Source organism: Myxine glutinosa, chromosome 1 (genome assembly GCF_964187855.1).
Source record: "Myxine glutinosa chromosome 1, kmMyxGlut1.1, whole genome shotgun sequence".
Lineage (NCBI taxonomy): Eukaryota > Metazoa > Chordata > Myxini > Myxiniformes > Myxinidae > Myxine > Myxine glutinosa.
Window position 1 is genome coordinate 7,032,041 of NC_136261.1, and position 21,872 is coordinate 7,053,912.

The 21,872-nt window shown below is 50.9% G+C and overlaps 1 protein-coding gene across 1 annotated transcript in view; it reads left to right on the forward strand.

Annotated features, from left to right (window-relative positions):
* LOC137421138 (myosin-binding protein C, cardiac-type-like) overlaps nt 1–21,872 on the forward strand; it is a 146,710-nt gene that overhangs the window by 54,377 nt on the left and 70,461 nt on the right. Inside the window, exons 7-12 of the mRNA XM_068106888.2 lie at nt 3,303–3,359; nt 3,446–3,612; nt 7,514–7,646; nt 13,237–13,361; nt 17,763–17,868; nt 20,035–20,201. Coding sequence (XP_067962989.2) covers nt 3,303–3,359; nt 3,446–3,612; nt 7,514–7,646; nt 13,237–13,361; nt 17,763–17,868; nt 20,035–20,201 — 755 coding nt within the window. The remainder of the gene's footprint in view (nt 1–3,302; nt 3,360–3,445; nt 3,613–7,513; nt 7,647–13,236; nt 13,362–17,762; nt 17,869–20,034; nt 20,202–21,872) is intronic.

Consider the following 21,872-nt stretch of genomic DNA (forward strand, 5'->3'; position numbering starts at 1 on the left):
GTGCTTGTTAAAATGGACATCTCTCTGGCCATTCTCAGAGAGCCTCCTCAGCGCCGACGAGTCTGGCATTTCACTCAGGCTGACTGGCATGGTCTGCAAGCAGCCATCAATCACCTGGACTGGTCTCCCATCTCTGTTGCCTCTGACATCAATTCTTCCTGGGAATTCTTCCAAAGCAAACTGCTCTTTCTCATGCACAGATTGATCCCATCTCGTCTTCAGTTGTCTTACCCATCCTCCCATCCATGGTACACTGAATCTTGTGGTGAGGCAGTTGCCCTGAAACAACTTGCCTTTGCCTCTTGGAAGGCAAATCCAACTGAAGGCAATCTCAGTTCCTTCCACCAAGCTCGGAACAAGTGTGTGTCTACCCTCAGGAGTGCCAGGAAGCACTATGTCTCCACACTCAAGATTGAACTCTCAAACCTGTCTCCTTCCTCCAAATCCTGGATTTGATAACGGAATCAAATCCGTTACTGGTGTTTGTTCCCCCTCCATCTCCTCCCTTACCTCAAATGGCTACACAGTTGACACCGCACGTGACAAAGCCGAATGCCTCAACTCTGTGTTTGCCTCAAAATCTTGTGTCCCAAACCCATCTCTCTCTGTTCCCACCTTTCCCAGTCGAACCCAACTGCTCCTGGACTCTGTGACCTTCTCTCCTGACAAGGTGGAGAAGTTTTTGTCAAACCTCGACTCTGATTCTGCAACTGGACCAGACGGCATCAGCCCACGGGTCCTAAAATACTGCTCTTCCGCTCTATCTCACCCTTTCTCTATTCTTTTCACCCTATCTTTTGCTCAAGGTCATCTGCCAGCATCTTGGAAATCAGCAAACATTACCGCTTTACACAAAAAGGTGCAAAAACAGATCCTTGCAACTACAGACCAATCAGCCTGCTCCCAAGTATCAGCAAAGTCATGGAATCCATCATTGCTTCGGATATCAAATCCTTCCTCTTCTCCAATGGCTTGATCTCTGATCATCAATTTGGATTCAGACCAGGTCATTCTACTCAGGACATGTTGCTTCTGCTGTCTCAACAATGGATGGAGGTCCTCAATGCCAAACAGGAAATCAGAGCTGTCTCCCTCGACATATCACGTGCCTTCGATATGGTCTTGCACCCAGCTCTGCTCACCAAACTCTCCTCCTATGGTATCCATGGAAATCTCCACTCATGGCCATGAAATCTCTCCATGAAATCTCCACTCCACTCACTTCCTCTCTGGTCGTAGGCAACGTGTGGCCCTGAATGGATTTCTCTCATCTCCCCCTTCCTGTTCTGGCTGGAATTCCCCAAGGTCGTGTTCTGGGCCCTGTGCTATGTCTGGTCTTCATCAATGATCTCTTGACTCTCTGGAAAATCCTCTCTATCTCTTTGCTGATGACTCCACTCTCTGCCGCTCCATTCTTCATCCCTCAGATCGGCAGTCTGCAGCCTCCTCACTCTCTGCAGACCTGGACAAAATCACAGACTGGTCAAACAAGTGGAACATGTCTTTCAATCCTGACAAATCTCACACTCTTACTCTGTCTCTCCGAAAAGACCGACTGGACAACCCTCCCATCTACTTTCTCAACAATCCTCTCCAAGAGGTTCTGTCGCTCAAGCTTTTGGGTCTCACTATCTGCCATGATCTTTCTTGGGAAAACCACATTTCAAATCTGGCCTCCAAAGCCAGTCGCCGACTGGGCATCCTCCGTCGTGCGAAGTCCTTCCTTGGCACACCTGAGCTCCTCACCACATACAAGGCTTTCATCCGCAGCTCAAAGGAATACTGTTCTCCTCTCTGGGCTGGTGCTCCTGCCTCACACCCAGCTCAGCTTCACGCTGTTGAAACCAAAGCTTTCAGAATCATTGGAATCTCCTGCGATGAAGCTAACTCCGAGGACCTTTCACTCACTCACCGCAGGCACGTAGGTGGTCTTTCTGTCTTCCACCGACTCCTCTCCGGCCTTGCTCCCCCAGCTCTCTCTGTGCTCTGTCCCCCTAATATTCCTTCAGGTCGCACAAGATCTGCCAGCAACCCTCTTATGGTCAAACTGCCAAAATCAAGACTCTCTGCTCACCTTCACTCCTTCATTCCTTTTTTCTCCCGCCTCTACAACAAACTCCCCCACTCCCTTCAATCCCACTCTTCTTTCTAGGTCTTTAAAACAGCTGTTCACCACCATCTCTTATCTTCCCCCATCCAAAACCTTGATCTTTCTACCCCCGCTAATTCACCCCAGATACACTTTTTTTGAAATTCCAACTTCTTTCCTGGAAGTCCTTGCAGTGTTCTTGTGTTTTATACCTCTGCCACGTCCCCCCAAGCCCTGCCCCTAAAACATTTCTCCCGATGTCCCTGCTCTCAAATGTTGTGTTTGTGTCCTTCCCTCTCTCTCCCCATCTTGTCTACCGCTCCCCTTATTTTGTGTTTTATGTGTCGGTTTGACTTTTTGTGTGATTAATGTGAGCTCTTTCAGGAGTCTCGATCTTATATACAAAAAAACCCCAAAAAACTGTCGGTTGATTGACACGAAATTTTCATCATTGGATCGAGTCCGCCGTTTGGATTTTTTTTGTCATAATTATGACGTCATAGGTCACGTGGTACGGACGCCATCTTGGAAAACGTTGTACCTCAATATCTCCGAAACCGCTCAATGGGAAAAAAATTGAAACATTGCTCATTGTCAAGCACTCCCCATGAGGAATAAGATATGTTCATGATGATGTCATCGGTGCCTTCATTATGACGTCATGATTCAACATGTACAACGCTTGATCCGCTCAATATAAATAATTTTTTCTTCTCTGCAATTGTTGGTCCAATTGACGTGAAATTTTCACCATAGGAGCGCTCCTCCTGGAGATTTTTTATGGTAATTATGACGTCATAGGTCACGTGGTAGATGCGCCATATTGGAAAAAATCGAAAACGTTGCACTTCTATCTCTGAAACCACTCCATGGGAAAAAATAAAACGTGGCTCATTTTAAAGAATTCCACATGGGAAATAAGTGTTGTTAATCATGTCGTCATTAGTGCCTTAAATATGACGTCATAATTCGACGAGTACAACGCTTAGTCTGATCATTTTGAAATTGAGCGTGATCTACACAACAGTTATATTGGAGAATGTAAACTTATGATGTCATCGGTCACGTGGTCTGGCAGCCATATTGGATCAAAGAAAAAAACCCTTAAAACCAGAAGAGTTGTCTCTCACCAAGTTGACTGTGCGGGGTAAGTATTCCATGAATAGTTTCTATTTCAGAAGATAATGTGAGTCACCTGTGTGTTCATTTGCAGAAGCACTACGGGGGAAGATTCTGGAGAGCTGGATTTCAGTGGTTTGCTCAAGAAGAGGTTTGTATTTTGATTTGTCTCTTCCTCCTTCGTTTCACTTGCACATGGAGTTCTCCTCTGACAAGAACTGCGATCCATTCCTCCAGGGAGCAGAAGGTGCAAGCCTCGGAACCAAACGAGGATGTGTGGGAGCTTCTCAAGGGGGCCAATCCTCAAGAATACGAGAAGATCGCATTTGAACATGGCGTTACAGATCTACGAGGATTGTTACATCGACTGAAACGCATGAAACAGGAGCAAAAGAAAAGTGATGGTGAATCTTTACAACTTCATATTTTACCTCTTCAGTGAGACGAGACATGAATTACTAGAAAACGTGTCGAGTGGAGACAAACGTTTCGAGATGGACCACGTGGTCACAGTATTTCACATGGATTATATATGGTGAGTCTCACTATTCCACAAGGATTATACTTGGTGAGCCACAGTATTCCACGTGGATTATACTTGGTGAGTCTCACTATTCCACATGGATTATACTTTGTGAGTCACAGTATTCCACGTGGATTATACTTGGTGAGTCACACTATTCCACGTGGATTATACTTGGTGAGTCTCACTATTCCACATGGATTATACTTGGTGAGTCACAGTATTCCATGTGGATTATACTTGGTGAGTCACACTATTCCATGTGGATTATACTTGGTGATTCACTCTATTCCACATGGATTATACTTGGTGAGTCACAGTATTCCAGGTGGAATTATACTTGGTGAGTCACAGTATTCCAGGTGGAATTATACTTGGTGAGTCACAGTATTACACGTGGATTATACTTTGTGAGTCATAGTATTACACGTGGATTATACTTGGTGAGTCTCACTATTCCATGTGGATTATACTTGGTGAGTCACAGTATTACACGTGGATTATACCTGGTGAGTCACAGTATTTCACATGGATTATACCTGGTGAGTCACAGTATTACACATGGATTATGCCTGGTGAGTCACAGTATTACACGTGGATTATATCTGGTGAGTCACAGTAGTACACATGGATTATACCTGGTGAGTCACAGTATTACACGTGGATTATACCTGGTGAGTCACAGTATTACACATGGATTATACCTGGTGAGTCACAGTAGTACACATGGATTATACCTGGTGAGTCACAGTAGTACACGTGGATTATACCTGGTGAGTCACAGTATTACACATGGATTATACCTGGTGAGTCCCAGTATTACACATGGATTATACCTGGTGAGTCACAGTAGTACACGTGGATTATACCTGGTGAGTCACAGTATTACACATGGATTATACCTGGTGAGTCACAGTATTACACATGGATTATACCTGGTGAGTCACAGTATTACACGTGGATTATACCTGGTGAGTCACAGTATTCCACGTGGATTATAACTGGTGCGTCACAGTATTACACGTGGATTATACTTGGTGAATCACAGTATTCCATGTGGATTATACTTGGTGAGTCACAGTATTCCACATGGATTATACTTGGTGAGACTCTGTTCCATGTCGATTATCTATCTATAATTCCAGTAATCTCTGTCTGTACGTTTGTACGTTTGTACGTTTGTCTGTGACCGCTGTTTCTCGACAACCACGGGTCCGATATACTTTTAACTTGCCAGGTATATTGCTGGGGACCCGAGGATGTGCCTTTTCAAGGTTTCATATTAATCGGACAATTACTTACCGAGCTATGTCCAAAAAACGATTCAACCAATCAGAGAGCAGCGAACGATCGCGTGTGCCGAACGTGGCGGGCACACTCTGCCTCGGATGGCACATTTGAGAGCGTATTCATTTATTTCACGTTTGCAAACTATGTTGGCGTTAAACTATGTTTTACAACTAATAAAAACGAATTTGCGATTCATTCGCTTTCCTGCGCGTTTGTTCACGCGATGGCGATTTCTTTACCAAACTCCGGAAGCCGTTCGCTTTGGACCAAACCATTGCATGTAAATAGAGGGGGGGGATTGTCACCACTCGCAAGCCGTTCGCTTTGGACCAAACCATTTCATGTAAATAGAGGGGGGGGATATAATTTTAGATATAGATATAGTACGGGCATGCCCTAGTACTTGGTGAATCACAGTATTTCACATGGATTATACCTGGTGAGACTCACTGTTCCATGTGAATTATACTTGGTGAATCACAGTATTCCATGTGGATTATACTTGGTGAGTCACAGTATTACACGTGGATTATACTTGGTGAGTCACAATATTACACGTGGATTATACCTGGTGAGTCACAGTATTACACGTGGATTATACCTGGTGAGTCACAGTATTACACATGGATTATACCTGGTGAGTCACAGTATTACACATGGATTATACCTGGTGAGTCACAGTATTACACATGGATTATACCTGGTGAGACTCACTGTTCCATGTGGATTATACTTGGTGTGTCACGGTATTTCACATGGATTATACCTGGTGAGTCACAGTATTACACGTGGATTATACCTGGTGAGATTCACTGTTCCATGTGGATTATACTTGGTGAGTCACGGTATTTCACATGGATTATACCTGGTGAGTCACAGTATTACACGTGGATTATACCTGGTGAGACACTGTTCCATGTGGATTATACTTGGTGAGTCACGGTATTTCACATGGATTATATCTGGTGAGTCATCTATATATATAAAACACTGTGTGTGTGTGTGTGTGTGTGTGTGTGTGTGTGTGTGTGTGTGTGTGTGTGTGTGTAATGTTACCGATAGACTCCTAAACGGAGAGGCTCACGTGCTTGATATTTGGCATAGACATGGCCATTGAGCCTGGGACGAACATGGCCGAACTCAAAATATTTATTTCATAATATTTTTTTTACCATATTTTTACCTCAGCGCATTTCAGCGAGCAATATTATGCACGGAATCTGAGCCGGTGGCAGAGCAGCGCGCTGATTCGCTCAGAGCGATCACGTGATGTTCCTTGCCGCCATAAACTCACAGCAAGTAGCATAGATTTTAGCATGATTAGCATTTAGCATGATTTAGCATGATTTAGCATAGATGCAGCATGTTTCACATAGATTTTTTTTCAGCGAGGAATATTATACACGGAATCTGAGGCGGTGGCAGAGCAGCGCGCTGATTCGCTCAGAGCGATCACATGATGTTCCATTCCCGCCGCCAGACCATTGAACATAAAATACAGTTTGTGTGTGTGTAATGTTAACGATAGACTCTTAAACGGAGAGGCTCACGTACTTGATATTTGGCACAGACATGGCCATTGAGCCTGGGAAGAACATGGTCGACCTAAAAATATTTGATGAGATCCATATTTTTTATTCATATTTACCTCAGCACATTTCAGCGAGGAATATTATACACGGAATCTGACCTGGTGGCAGAGCAACGCGCTGATTCGTTCAGAGCGATCACGTGATGTTCCATACCCGCCGCTAGACCATTGAACATAAAACACAGTTTGTGTGTGTGTAATGTGTGTAATGTACGGGTCTCCCTTCCCCCGCCCGGCAACGCCGGTACTGGAGGGCGTCACAGGATCGGTGAGTCTCCAAAATCCGCTTCGTGCTGTTGCGAAGATGCAGGACAATGTCGCGATTGTTGTGCTGCTCTCCGACCATGAGAACTGCAACGTCATTGTTGACTGGCCCTCCCCTTCCCTCCCCCTTCCCCCTCCCCTTCCGTCCTCCCCTCCCCCTCCCCCTCCCCCTCCCTCCTTCCCCTCTCCTCCCCTCCCCCTCCCCCTCCCCCCTCTTCTCCCCTCCCCCCCTCTCCTCCCCTCCCCCCCATTCCCCTTCCCTCCCCTTCCCCTCCCCTCCCCTCCCCCACCCGGCAATGCCGGGTACTTCTGCTAGTCAGACATAAAGCATCAAATTCTCAGCTTGCGCAGGTTTCCTGCAACGTCATCATGCGCGTCAATCGAGGCTTTGATTCTATCTACGAAAACAAATGTTGTGCTGTGGGTTTGGTGCACCTATAATGTGTGGTGGGTGCTTCCTGCTGCACGCCTTGTTGTTTTTGTTGAGCCTGGCGTGATGTTGCTTAGTTGTCCCCGAGGTTGCTCTGTTTCCATTATTGTTGATGCTAAAACACAAGAAGATCAACTTTAGACTCCTTCGTTGTTTTGCCAAGAAAGACTTTATTTAATCTCCTCGTACATCCCCAATACCTTCTAGTTTTCCTGAAACGTCTGGATCCCACCTACCAGGCAGATAGAGGAGGACGCGTGCGCCTCGCCGTGGACCTCGAAGACCCAAACACAGAGATCAAGTGGTTCAAGAATGGAACAGAGATTCGATCGAGTGGAAAGTAGGTGAAGAGTTTGTGGTGAATTTACACTCAATCTACTGTAATTTATTCACTAAGAAACCGTAATTTATCAAATATGTTACAATCACCAGCAACTGATGTCTTGGTCCAAACAAGAGATGTCCTCATGTTGTCCCGGTGTCCCGGTGTCCCGGTTGTCCTGGATGGCTTTGTGTTGAGACTTTTTCTTCTTCTTCAAAACACTAAACATGACGAAAACAGATTTTTTAAAATACAAAATGAAAATTGACGATTTTAGGCAACCTTGACCTTTGACCTTTTGATCTAAAAACAATCTGCTTCAAGCTTTTGATTGGTGGACCATTTCAGTAACCCAATCTGCACATTCTTAAAATCTCCGGTCAATTAGATGAAAATTGACCATTTTATGTGATGCTGACCTTTGACCTTTGACCAAATTATTTATTTGTTCTTCATATTCTCAAAATAAAGCTTTGTTGAAAATTTGATGACAAAATTCAAATGGTTAGAAAAAGTTACGTCCCAAGACAGACATACAGACAGACGGACAACCAGCCAGACATACAGACACAGACACACAGCCAGACAGCCAGACACAGACATACATACATACAGACATACAGACACAAAGACACACAGAAAGACACACAGACAAACAGATACACAGACAGACAGACATACAGCCAGCCACACAGACAGACAGACAGACATACAGACACACAGAAAGAGACACACAGACATACAGACACACAGAAAGACACACACAGACATACAGAAAGACACACACAGACACAGAGACACAGAAAGACACACACAGACAAACAAACAAACAGACAGACAGACAGAAGCACAGAAGTGACTGCCAAACCTCGTCTCCCGCTTTGCAGGTGACGCGCTAATAACAAACACACGATCAACTTTAGAAGAGTCTGATACAGGTCTCACGGTCAGAACACTCACTGATGGTCGGTAATAGAACTACACACGAACACCGCATGCAGATAAATCAACATGGTAAAGCGCGGCGTTACGCGCGCTGCTTGTGAGCAAGGAGGAAGCGGACAAGCGGTAACATATAAACGTCTTTATTGTAAGACTACACTGTAACACTGTACTGTCCCGGGCTGGGCGCCCGGTGTATATCATGAGGCCACGCCTACCCCTGGTGCGTGGCCACCGCCCACTTGGTGCGCGGAATGATGTCACCACGCCAGTGGGCTTTTGTGTCCGCCACACGCGCCCCCCCAGAATTCCCGCGCACCTGGAGGGCCAGTTTGCGGGGCAGACGAATGACCCGGCCGAAGCGCCCCCTGGCGATCGGCGGCGTCCGGGGTGCAGGGATGCCAGGTGGGATGCCCCTGGCTGCCCCTGGGATGGGTGCAGGACCGGGGGGCGGCGTGGCGGCGGGGCTGGGGGTCCGCCCGCAGGAGGGCGGCCCCGACGTGGGGGTCGGGCCACTGGCGGTGGATGGTCCACATCGAGGTGGGCCGGCTTGAGGCGGTCTACCGAAACGCGGTCAGGAGTACCGCCGATGTCCAGGGTGAAGTGCTTCGCCCCGGTCTCCAGCACGCGGAAAGGCCCGTCGTACGGGGGCCGCAGTGGTGTCCGATGGGCATCGTGGCGGACGAAGACGTACTCCGCCGTGCGAAGCTCCGGGGCGACGTGCGTCGGTGGGTGCCCGTGGCATGCCGTTGGCACCGGGGCGAACCTCTGGGCGGTCTCTTGTAGAGCGGAGCGCTGCTGTGCCGCGGACCATGGTGCCGTGGAGTCGGGGAGGAACTCGCCCGGCACCCGCAGCGGTTGCCCGAAGACCAATTCCGCCGCGGATGCGCGCAGGTCCTCCTTGGGCGCCGTCCGGAGGCCCAGCAGGACCCAGGGGAGCCTGTCGACCCAGCCGCCGTCGCGGAGGGTGGCCCGGAGCGCGGCCTTCAATGAGCGGTGAAATCGCTCACACAGGCCGTTAGCCTGGGGATGGTAGGCCGTGGTTCGGTGCAGCCGGACCCCGAGCCCCTGCGCAACCGCCCCCCAGAGCTCCGAGGTGAACTGGGGGCCGCGGTCGGATGAGATGTCTGAGGGGGCGCCGAACCGGGCGACCCAGGTGGCGATGAAAGCCTGCGCGACATCGGCCGCCGTTGTCGACGCCAAGGGCACGGCCTCCGGCCACCGGGTAGTGCGGTCCACCATGGTGAGGACGTAGGTGAAACCCCGCGAGGGGGGCAGAGGTCCCACCAGGTCCACGTGGACGTGGTCAAACCGGCGTTCCGGCACCGTGAACGGGGCCAACGGGGCCTGGGTGTGCCGGTGCACCTTGGCGCGCTGGCACGCGAGGCACGTCCTGGCCCAGCCGCGGACGGCCTTCCGGAGGCCATGCCAGACGAACTTGTCGGCGATCAGCCTTTGGGAGGCCCTCGCGCCCGGGTGGGACAGGCCGTGGATGGCGTCAAACACCTGGCGCTGCCAGCCCGCGGGCACGATGGGGCGAGGACGCCCGAGGGAGACGTCGCACAAGAGGGCCGCGCCCGCGCCGTCAAACGGCACCTCGGTGATGCGGAGGCCCGTGACGGCGGTCCGCAAGGCCTGGACGTCGGGGTCAGCGGCCTGGTCCGCTGCCATCCGGGCATAGTCGATGCCGAGGTGGACTGCGTGGGCGACGGCCCGGGAAAGGCAATCCGCCACCGGGTTGTCCTTCCCCGCGACGTGCTGGATGTCCGTCGTGTACTCGGACACGGCCGAGAGGTGACGCTGCTGCCGGGCCGACCACGGCTCGGTGACTTTGCCCATCGCAAAGATCAGCGGCTTGTGGTCGACGAAGGCAGTGAACGCCCGGCCCTCGAGCAGATGGCGGAAGTGCCTGACCGCCAAGTGAAGTCCGAGCAACTCGCGGTCGAAGGTACTGTAACGGCGTTCGGGCGGGCGAAGCTGCCGGCTAAAGAACGCCAGCGGTTGCCAAGCTCCACGCACCCATTGCTCATGCACTGCGCCCACCGCGTAGTCCGAGGCATCGGTGGTGAGGGCGATCGGTGCATCGGGCGCCGGGTGCGCGAGCATGGTGGCGTTAGCCAAGGCGAGCTTCGCGCCCGTGAACGCCGTGTCCATCTGCTCGGTCCAGGTAACGTCGCCTTTGCCCGGCTTACCTCGGAGAGCTTCGTGCAGGGGGCGCAGGAGCTGGGCGATACGGGGCAGGAACCGATGGTAAAAGTTCACCATGCCCAGGAACTCCTGCAGCCCTCTGATCGTGCGGGGGCGCGGAAACCCCTTCACCGCCTCCACCTTGGCCGGTAGGGGGACGGCTCCGTGCCTGGTGACACGGTGCCCCAGAAAATCGATTGTGGCGGCGCCGAACCGGCACTTTGCGGGGTTCACAATCAGGCCATGCTGGCCCAGGCGTTCGAAGAGCGTGCGGAGGTGGCGTAGGTGCTCTTCGCGGGACGCGCTGGCGACGAGGATATCGTCCAGGTAAACGTAGACAAAATCCAAGTCGCGCAGGACGCTGTCCATCAGTCGCTGGAACGCCTGAGCCGCATTCTTCAGACCGAAGGGCATGCGCAAGAACTCGAAGAGTCCGAATGGCGTGATGACCGCCGTCTTCGGGACGTCCTCCGGCCTGACGGGGACCTGATGGTAGCCGCGTATGAGGTCCACCTTCGAGAAGAAGGACCTGCCCGCCAAACGGGCGGAAAAGTCCTGAATGTGGGGGACGGGGTAGCGGTCGGGAGTCGTGGCGTCATTGAGACGGCGATAGTCCCCGCACGGTCGCCATCCCCCGCCGGGCTTCGGCACGATGTGCAGCGGCGACGCCCAAGCGCTCTCTGAGCGCCGAACGATGCCGAGTCGCTCCAGGGTAGCGAACTCCGCTTTTGCCACCGCCAGCTTCGTCGGCTCGAGGCGGCGTGCCCGGGCGTAGACCGGTGGCCCGACGGTGGGGATGTGATGGGCCACCCCGTGCTTGACGGCCCCCGCCGAGAAGGTGGGCCGCGTGAGGGCCGGGAAGCCGGCGAGGAGGCGGGTGAATGCGTCCGCTGCCGGAAGCGTACAGACCAACGTGGCCGGAACCGAATCGTTCGGCAAGCCGCTTGGCAAGCCGCTCGTTGAGCTGGGCAACGCACAAGCGAGCGAGCTGAACGTCTCGGCCTGGACAAGCCGTCTGCGCTTGACGTCGACCAGGAGCCCATTAGCGCACAGGAAGTCCGCGCCAAGCAGTGCCATGGGCACGTCGGCGGTGACGAACGTCCATCGGAAAACCTGCCCTCCAAACCGCAGAGAGAGGCAGCGTTTTCCGTACGTACGGATGGGCGTCCCGTTCGCGGCAAGCAGCGCGGGGCCCCCACCCGCGGCGTGCTTGTCTGACGTGCCGGCGGGAATGACACTCACCTGCGCTCCCGTGTCGCACAGGTAACGGCGCCTGGAGAAGGTGTCCGTTATGAACAGCAGGCTGTTCGAATGGCCGGCGCTCATCGCCATTATTGAGCGCCGGCCCGGGCGTTTCCCGACCCGTTGAACGAGCACGGCGGATGACACCGCCGAGCTTCGTGGCCGAACTTGGCGTGGAACCAGCACCAGGTGGTGGAGCTGGAGGAGCGCGGCTGGCTCCGCCAGGCCGGTGGAGTTGGCGGGTTTCCCCGCGGTGGCGGTTTTCGCCGCGGCGGTGGGCGGGGCGTGGCGGCGTTCACGAGGTGCATATCAGCATGCTGCTGAACATCAGCGTGCTGTAGAAGCTGATGCTGTGGAACATGCTGCTGAACATCAGCGTCGAGGGCCGTGACGGCCACGCCGACGCTCGCCCGCATGTCCGAAGCGGCGAAGTACCTGTCCGCCTCGGCCGCCAATGCTCGGGGTTCCGTTAGCTCGGTCCCGGCCAACACGAGGCGGACCTGCGCTGGAAGTTGGCGCCGGAAAAGCGCCCGGAATAGCGAACCGGGGGCTTCGTCGCCCAACAGTGACAGCATATGGTCCATTCGGACCGACGGGCGCGTCTCACCGAGCTCGGGGAGATCCAGGAGGCGGTCGGCCCGTGCGTCGTCCGTAAGGCCGAACGTGGCTAGGAGTAGCCGCTTGAGTGCCTCGTACTTGTGGCCGTTCGGTGGGTGGCGAAGGACGGACACAACTCGAGCGGCCGTGCCGGGCCCGAGGGAGGCGACGACGTGGCAATAGCGCGTGTCATCGCCGGTGAGGCGCCGAAGCTGAAATTGGGCTTCGGCCTGGACGAACCAGACTTCGGCCTGAGCCTCCCAAAATTCCGGAAGTTTGACGAAGTCGGCCATGGCGATGGCGTCGCGTGTGGAAGGATCGCTCCAGCAGATCCAACGTCGAGGGTCACCAGTAAAGCGCGGCGTTACGCGCGCTGCTTGTGAGCAAGGAGGAAGCGGACAAGCGGTAACATATAAACGTCTTTATTGTAAGACTACACTGTAACACTGTACTGTCCCGGGCTGGGCGCCCGGTGTATATCATGAGGCCACGCCTACCCCTGGTGCGTGGCCACCGCCCACTTGGTGCGCGGAATGATGTCACCACGCCAGTGGGCTTTTGTGTCCGCCACAATGGGTTACTTAAGGTATCAACACATTTTCGAGGTTTGAATCCGTGTCGTTCTACTGTCGTTCTACAGGTTCATAATGGAGGCACAAGGGAAGCGTCGGATTCTAACCATTAACCATTGCAGCCTCGCTGATGATGCGGCTTACGAAGTGATGGTCGGGGATGAGAAATGCAGCACCGAGCTGTTTGTGAGAGGTACAGACCATTTGGTCCACTATCAGACACCATGATCCCCTCTCTCAGACACCGTGATCCCCTCTCTCAGACACCGTGATCCTCTCTCTCAGACACTGTGATCCCCTCTCTCAGACACCATGATCCTCTCTCTCAGACACCGTGATCCTCTCTCTCAGACACTGTGATCCCCTCTCTCAGACACCGTGATCCTCTCTCTCAGACACTGTGATCCCCTCTCTCAGACACCGTGATCCTCTCTCTCAGACACTGTGATCCCCTCTCTCCGACACCGTAATCCTCTCTCTCAGACACTGTAATCCCCTCTCTCAGACACCGTGATCCTCTCTCTCAGACACCGTGATCCCCTCTCTCAGACACCGTGATCCTCTCTCTCAGACACCGTGATCCTCTCTCTCAGACACCGTGATCCCCTCTCTCAGACACCGTGATCCCCTCTCTCAGACACCATGATCCTCTCTCTCAGACACTGTGATCCTCTCTCTCTCACCCTGTGATCCTCTCTCTCAGACACCATGATCCTCTCTCTCAGACACTGTGATCCTCTCTCTCACACCGTGATCCTCTCTCTCAGACACCGTGATCCCCTCTCTCAGACACCGTGATCCTCTCTCTCAGACACTGTGATCCTCTCTCTCTCACCCTGTGATCCTCTCTCTCAGACACCCTGATCCTCTCTCTCAGACACCGTGATCCTCTCTCTCAGACACCGTGATCCTCTCTCTCAGATACCGTGATCCCCTCTCTCAGACACCGTGATCCTCTCTCTCAGACACTGTGATCCTCTCTCTCTCACCCTGTGATCCTCTCTCTCAGACACCCTGATCCTCTCTCTCTCTCACACCGTGATCCTCTCTCTCTCTCACACCGTGATCCTCTCTCCCAGACACCGTGATCCTCTCTCTCTCTCACACCGTGATCCTCTCTCTCTCTCACACCGTGATCCTCTCTCTCTCTCACACCGTGATCCTCTCTCCCAGACACCGTGATCCTCTCTCTCTCTCACACCGTGATCCTCTCTCCCAGACACCATGATCCTCTCTCTCACACCGTGATCCTCTCTCTCTCTCACACCATGATCCTCTCTCTCAGACACCGTGATCCTCTCTCTCAGACACCGTGATCCTCTCTCTCTCTCACACCGTGATCCCCTCTCTCTCTCACCCTGTGATCCTCTCTGTCAGACACTCTGATCCTCTCTCTCAGACACCATGATCCTCTCTCTCAGACACCGTGATCCTCTCTCTCAGACACCGTGATCCTCTCTCTCAGACACCGTGATCCCCTCTCTCAGACACCGTGATCCTCTCTCTCTCACCCTGTGATCCTCTCTCTCTCACCCTGTGATCCTCTCTCTCAGACACCCTGATCCTCTCTCTCAGACACCGTGATCCTCTCTCTCAGACACCGTGATCCTCTCTCTCAGATACCGTGATCCCCTCTCTCAGACACCGTGATCCTCTCTCTCAGACACTGTGATCCTCTCTCTCTCACCCTGTGATCCTCTCTCTCAGACACCCTGATCCTCTCTCTCTCAGACACCGTGATTCTCTCTCTCAGACACCGTGATCCCCTCTCTCTCTCTCACACCGTGATCCCCTCTCTCTCTCAGACACCGTGATCCCCTCTCTCTCTCTCACACCGTGATCCCCTCTCTCTCTCACACCGTGATCCCCTCTCTCTCTCACACCGTGATCCCCTCTCTCTCTCACACCGTGACCCTCTCTCTCACATACCATGATCCTCTCTCTCACACCGTGATCCTCTCTCTCACACACCGTGACCCTCTCTCTCACACACCGTGATCCTCTCTCTCTCACACCGTGATCCTCTCACTCACACACCGTGATCCTCTCTCTCACACCGTGATCCTCTCTCTCTCTCTCACACCGTGATCCTCTCTCCCAGACACCGTGATCCCTCTCTCTCTCTCACACCATGATCCTCTCTCTCTCACACCGTGATCCTCTCTCTCTCACACCGTGATCCTCTCACTCACACACCGTGATCCTCTCACTCACACCGTGATCCTCTCTCTCTCACACCGTGATCCTCTCACTCACACACCGTGATCCTCTCTCTCTCACACCGTGATCCTCTCTCTCTCACACCGTGATCCTCTCTCTCTCACACCGTGATCCTCTCTCTCTCACACCGTGATCCTCTCTCTCTCACACCATGATCCTCTCTCTCTCACACCGTGATCCTCTCTCTCTCACACCGTGATCCCTCTCTCTCACACCGTGATCCCTCTCTCTCACACCGTGATTCCTCTCTCTCACACCGTGATCCTCTCTCTCACACCGTGATCCCTCTCACACACCATGAGCCTCTCTCTCACACCGTGATCCTCTCTCTCACACCGTGATCCTCTCTCTCACACAATGATCCTCTCTCTCAGACACCGTGATCCCTCTCTCTCACACCGTGATCCTCTCTCTCACACCGTGATCCCTCTCACACACCATGAGCCTCTCTCTCACACCGTGATCCTCTCTCTCACACCGTGATCCTCTCTCTCACACCATGATCCTCTCTCTCAGACACCATGATCCTCTCTCTCTCACACCGTGATCCTTTCACTCACACCGTGATCCTCTCTCTCTCACACCGTGATCCTCTCACTCACACCGTGATCCTCTCTCTCTCACACCGTGATCCTCTCTCTCTCACACCGTGATCCTCTCACTCACACACCGTGATCCTCTCACTCACACCGTGATCCTCTCTCTCTCACACCGTGATCCTCTCACTCACACACCATGATCCTCTCTCTCTCACACCGTGATCCTCTCTCTCTCACACCGTGATCCTCTCACTCACACACCGTGATCCTCTCTCTCACACCGTGATCCTCTCTCTCTCTCACACCGTGATCCTCTCTCCCAGACACCGTGATCCTCTCTCTCTCTCACACCGTGATCCTCTCTCTCTCTCACACCGTGATCCTCTCTCTCTCTCACACCGTGATCCTCTCTCCCAGACACCGTGATCCTCTCTCTCTCTCACACCGTGATCCTCTCTCCCAGACACCATGATCCTCTCTCTCACACCGTGATCCTCTCTCTCTCTCACACCATGATCCTCTCTCTCAGACACCGTGATCCTCTCTCTCACACACCGTGATCTGCTCTCTCACACCATGATCCTCTCTCTCACACCGTGTTCCTCTCTCTCACACACCGTGATCCGCTCTCTCACACCGTGATCCTCTCTCTCACACCATGATCCTCTCTGTCACACCGTGATCCTCTCTCTCACACCATGATCCTCTCTGTCACACCGTGATCCTCTCTCTCACACCGTGATCCTCTCTCTCACACCGTGTTCCTCTCTCACACACCGTGATCCTCTCTCTCACACCGTGATCCTCTCTCTCACACCGTGTTCCTCTCTCTCACACCGTGATCCTCTCTCTCACACCGTGTTCCTCTCTCACACACCGTGATCCTCTCTCTCACACCGTGTTCCTCTCTCTCACACCGTGATCCCTCTCACACACCGTGATCCTCTCTCTCACACCGTGATCCTCTCTCTCACACCGTGATCCTCTCTCACACACCGTGATCCTCTCTCTCACACCGTGTTCCTCTCTCTCACACACCGTGATCCGCTCTCTCACACCGTGATCCTCTCTGTCACACCGTGATCCTCTCTCTCACACCGTGATCCTCTCTCTCACACCGTGATCCTCTCTCTCACACCGTGTTCCTCTCTCACACACCGTGATCCTCTCTCTCACACCGTGATCCTCTCTCTCACACCGTGTTCCTCTCTCACACACCGTGATCCTCTCTCTCACACCGTGATCCTCTCTCTCACACCGTGATCCTCTCTCTCACACCGTGATCCTCTCTCTCACACCGTGATCCTCTCTCACACACCGTGATCCTCTCTCTCACACCGTGTTCCTCTCTCTCACACACCGTGATCCGCTCTCTCACACCGTGATCCTCTCTGTCACACCGTGATCCTCTCTCTCACACCGTGATCCTCTCTCTCACACCGTGATCCCTCTCACACACCGTGATCCTCTCTCTCACACCGTGATCCCTCTCACACACCGTGATCCTCTCTCTCACACCGTGATCCCTCTCTCTCACACCGTGATCCCTCTCTCTCACACCGTGATCCCTCTCTCTCACACCGTGATCCTCTCTCTCACACCGTGATCCCTCTCACACACCATGAGCCTCTCTCTCACACCGTGATCCTCTCTCTCACACCATGATCCTCTCTCTTAGACACCATGATCCTCTCTCTCACACCAGTGAATCATTATCAATGGAGTATAAAGTAGTCCCTTCTATTTTGTGCACATGTTCTGTTTTGTGTAAGGTCGTGTGATGTACCATTATTTCGATACCTCATCATATGAAAGATCTCCCCTGTGTCCTGCAGACCCACCTGTTCGTATAGTTCGTGATCTGGACGACCAGTCTTGCCTCGTGGGAGATCGCGTCGAGTTCCTGTGTGAAGTTTCTGAAGAGGGAGCACAAGTCAAATGGTGAGGAAGATATTCTTCCTGGCCTAGTCTGAAAAAAGAGAGAAGAAAATAATCTCTTGGATTGGTGGGTTTCAGGGGGCGGGGGAGGGGGGGCGGGGTGTGATGGACCGAGGTAGGGGGAGGTTCCCTTTGTTTAGCCATTTCTTCAGCAGTGGGTGAGTTGTGGCCCTACTAAAGGAAAATGGTCAGGACAACATTGTACAGTGACCTGCAAAAGTATTCACCCCCTTTCAATAATGCCACATTTAGATGAATTACAAATTATGTAGAAACATTTTTTCCAAATAAACCTTTTTATTCATTACTAAAGAGATCAAACTAAACACTGCTATAGATGAAGGAGGTTACATGTCAGGAATACCTGAAAAACATGTACAAATCAAAATTCACTGGTTGTAAAAGTATTCAGCCCCTTAGGTGCATACTTGGTGAAGCACTTTCTGCAGCAATGACTGGTATGAGTCTTTTGGGTTTTTGGGTAGTATGAGTCTTTTTGGGTAGGTCTCTACCATCTTTGCAAGGTGAGATGGTGAAACCTTTGCCCATTCTTCACGTGAGAATTGCTCTCGTTCTGCCAAGTTTGATGAGGATCGTCGATGGACTGCAATCTTCAAGTCTCCCAATAAATGTTTAAATTGGGTTCTAGTCAGGACTAACTGGGCCACTAAAGAACACGTATTTTATTCTTCTTCAGCCACTCTGGTGTGGATGTAGCTTTGTGCTTTGGATCGTTGTCCTGCTGAAATGTGAATCTCCTACCAAGTTTCAGATTCATGGCTGACTCGAGCAGGTTTTCATCGAGGATTCTCCTGTACTTTGCACCATTCATTTTACAAGCTTGTCAGTCCCTGCTGATGAAAAGCAGCCCCATAACATTATGCTGCCACCACCGTGCTTGATAGTAGGGATGGTGTTGACTGGGTGATGTGTGGTGTTATGCTTGCCCCAGACCTACCGCTTCCAATTTAGACCAAAATGTTCAATTTTTGTATCGTCTGACCACAAAACATTTCTCCACATGCCGGCAGTCTCATTAAGATGCTTTTTCACCAACTCAATATGAGCTTTCAGATGAGTCTTTTTTAGTGATGGCTTCTTTCTTGCCGCCTGTCCAGTGTCCATAGAGGCCAGATTTGTGAAGGGAATGGGATATTGTTGATTGATGAACTCTGACCCCCATTTCAGACATAGAACCTTGCAGATCTGTCAAAGTCATTGTTGGATTTACAGTCACATCCCAAACCGGTTTCCTGCTTTCCCGGTTGTTGAACTTAGATGGACGACCTGATCTGCGTAGATTGTAGATGGTATGATACGTCTTCCTCTTCTTAATGATGGATTTCACCGTACTCGAAGGGATAATGAGTGACTTTGAAATCTTCTTATAACCCTCTCCTGAATGGTGCTTCTCCGCCACTTTATGTCTGACTTCTTTGGAAAGCTCCTTGGTCTTTGTGTTTGCCTTGTTAGTTGACCAGGTGAGTTTCACCTTAAAACTCCTTAGATAAGTGGGGGAACTTCATTTTTTTTTAGCTCTTACAAGAGCCTCGATCTTGAATCCCCCCCCCCCCCCCCCCAAAAAGAAGCTTAATTTTTAAGTTAAACCACTGATTAAATACAGGTGAATCCTATTACACTTATGTTGTAACCTTTGAGACAAATAATTTAGTCCTGAAGTGATTTAGGGTTAATTAGGCAAAGGGTTTGAATACTTATCCAACAAAGAATTGTCGGATTTTCTCTGTTAATCAAACGTATTCACATTTTATCAGCATTTTTTACATTTATCACTTTAGAGTAGTTAGTGAAGACTATTTATATTAATATTAATTTGAAAGTATCATGAAATAAGCTCAAGTGGCATCAAAATGTGAAAACTTTGGAGGGGGTGAATACTTTTATTAGAATGTATCAGAGATCACTTATCATGGCTTGGCCCGCAGTGCGTGTGTGGGTTTGTGTTTGTGTGTGTGTGTGTGTGTGTGTGTGTGTGCGCGTGTGCTTGTGTGTTCGTGTGTGTTTGTGGGTGTGTGTGTGTATGCGTGCAGCATGCACGTGCATATGTATGGATAGGTGTGCATGCATGTATTCTTATAAAGGAGTTCACCATCAGTGTGATGGACAAGATGATCTTTTCACTAAGATGACGTCGTTTCTATTCATCAGGTTGAAAGATGGCAAGGAGCTTTCCAGGGAAGAGTCCTGTAAGTTTCGTTTCAAGAAAGATGGACACAAACACCAGCTCATTCTCGGCGAAGTTTGCCAGGAGGACAATGGACGTTACAGCGTGGTCACCAGTGGGGGAGAGACCCATGCAGAGCTACATGTGGAGGGTAAGTGGCTGGACCCAAGACTTATCCAATCAGATCCTCTTTAGATTTTTTTGTGTTCTTAACATTCCCCTTTTGTTTAACTTATCACTCTTTAATTTATTTTAAAATAAAGTGTGGTCAACCAAGTCAGTCTTTACTCACTTGGTCTTTCTCTGGTCTTCAGAATTGCATTATTACCTGAATATGCGAAGCAAAAAGAAGGGTGAAGCAATTGGTTCATGTCTGTCTGTATTATCAGTTCATGATCAAGGAACAATATATGTAAATTGAATGTTATATTTTAAACACGAATCAGAACATGAATCAGAAGACAAGTTTGTCGTTTTACCATACCTCGACTCTGAATGTGGTCCAGTCACTCATGCGCAGAGAGGAGTGAGATAATATTTCTACTTTGTCTGCCTGCCTAGTAATACATAGTACGAGCTTGTCTGCCTGCCTAGTAATACATAGTACTAGCTTGTCTGCCTGCCTAGTAATACATAGTACGAGCTTGTCTGCCTGCCTAGTAATACATAGTACTAGCTTGTCTGCCTGCCTAGTAATACATAGTACGAGCTTGTCTGCCTGCCTAGTAATACATAGTACTAGCTTGTCTGCCTGCCTAGTAATACATAGTACGAGCTTGTCTGCCTGCCTAGTAATACATAGTACTAGCTTGTCTGCCTGCCTAGTAATACATAGTACTAGCTTGTCTGCCTGCCTAGTAATACATAGTACTAGCTTGTCTGCCTGCCTAGTAATACATAGTACGAGCTTGTCTGCCTGCCTAGTAATACCTAGTACTAGCTTGTCTGCCTGCCTAGTACTACATAGTACTAGCTTGTCTGCCTGTCTAGTACTACCTAGTACTAGCTTGTCTGCCTGCCTAGTACTACCTAGTACTAGCTTGTCTGCCTGCCTAGTACTACCCAGTACTAGCTTGTCTGCCTGCCTAGTACTACATAGTACTAGCTTGTCTGCCTGCCTAGTACCACCTAGTACTAACTTGTCTGCCTGCCTAGTACTACCCTAGTACTAGCTTGTCTGCCTGCCTCGTACTACCCTAATACTAGTTCTTTCACAAGCCTCGACTATGTATACAAACATAAGGGCAATACCCCTCATGCTCACCTGGTAGAATAAACAGTATTTCATTGGTAGTACACCTGGTAGAATAAACAGAATAAACATTTCAAAAAACTGCACTGACTTACGGTATTTTAAACCAACTTCAATGGTTGCTAGAATACAGGGCAGCATGTAGATCATACTAACATAATCATAATACTTTAAACAAACTAACAAAAAAATACCTATTTGGGGGGGCAACTCCCTCCCTCCACCTCCCCCCCCCTCCCCCATCACCCCGTGTAACTCCTCAGACCCCAATTTTTCCAATGCTTTGAACAAAAATTGGTACATCACGGATGTTCAAGGTTGTGGTGAAGTTTCATCAAAACTGTGTGTGTAGGTTTTGAGAAAAAAGCAAATACCTATTTTGGGGGGACAAGCTCCCCCATCGATCACCTTAGACGCCAATTTTGTAAATGCCAGGAACAAACTTTGGTACAACACAGGTGATTGAGGTTGTGGTCTAGTTTCATCCGAATTGCATGTATAGTGTTACGTGCTCCTCCCCAAACCCCGGTCACGGTGTACCTCCGAGCCCCGAGAGGAGTCACGGCAGAA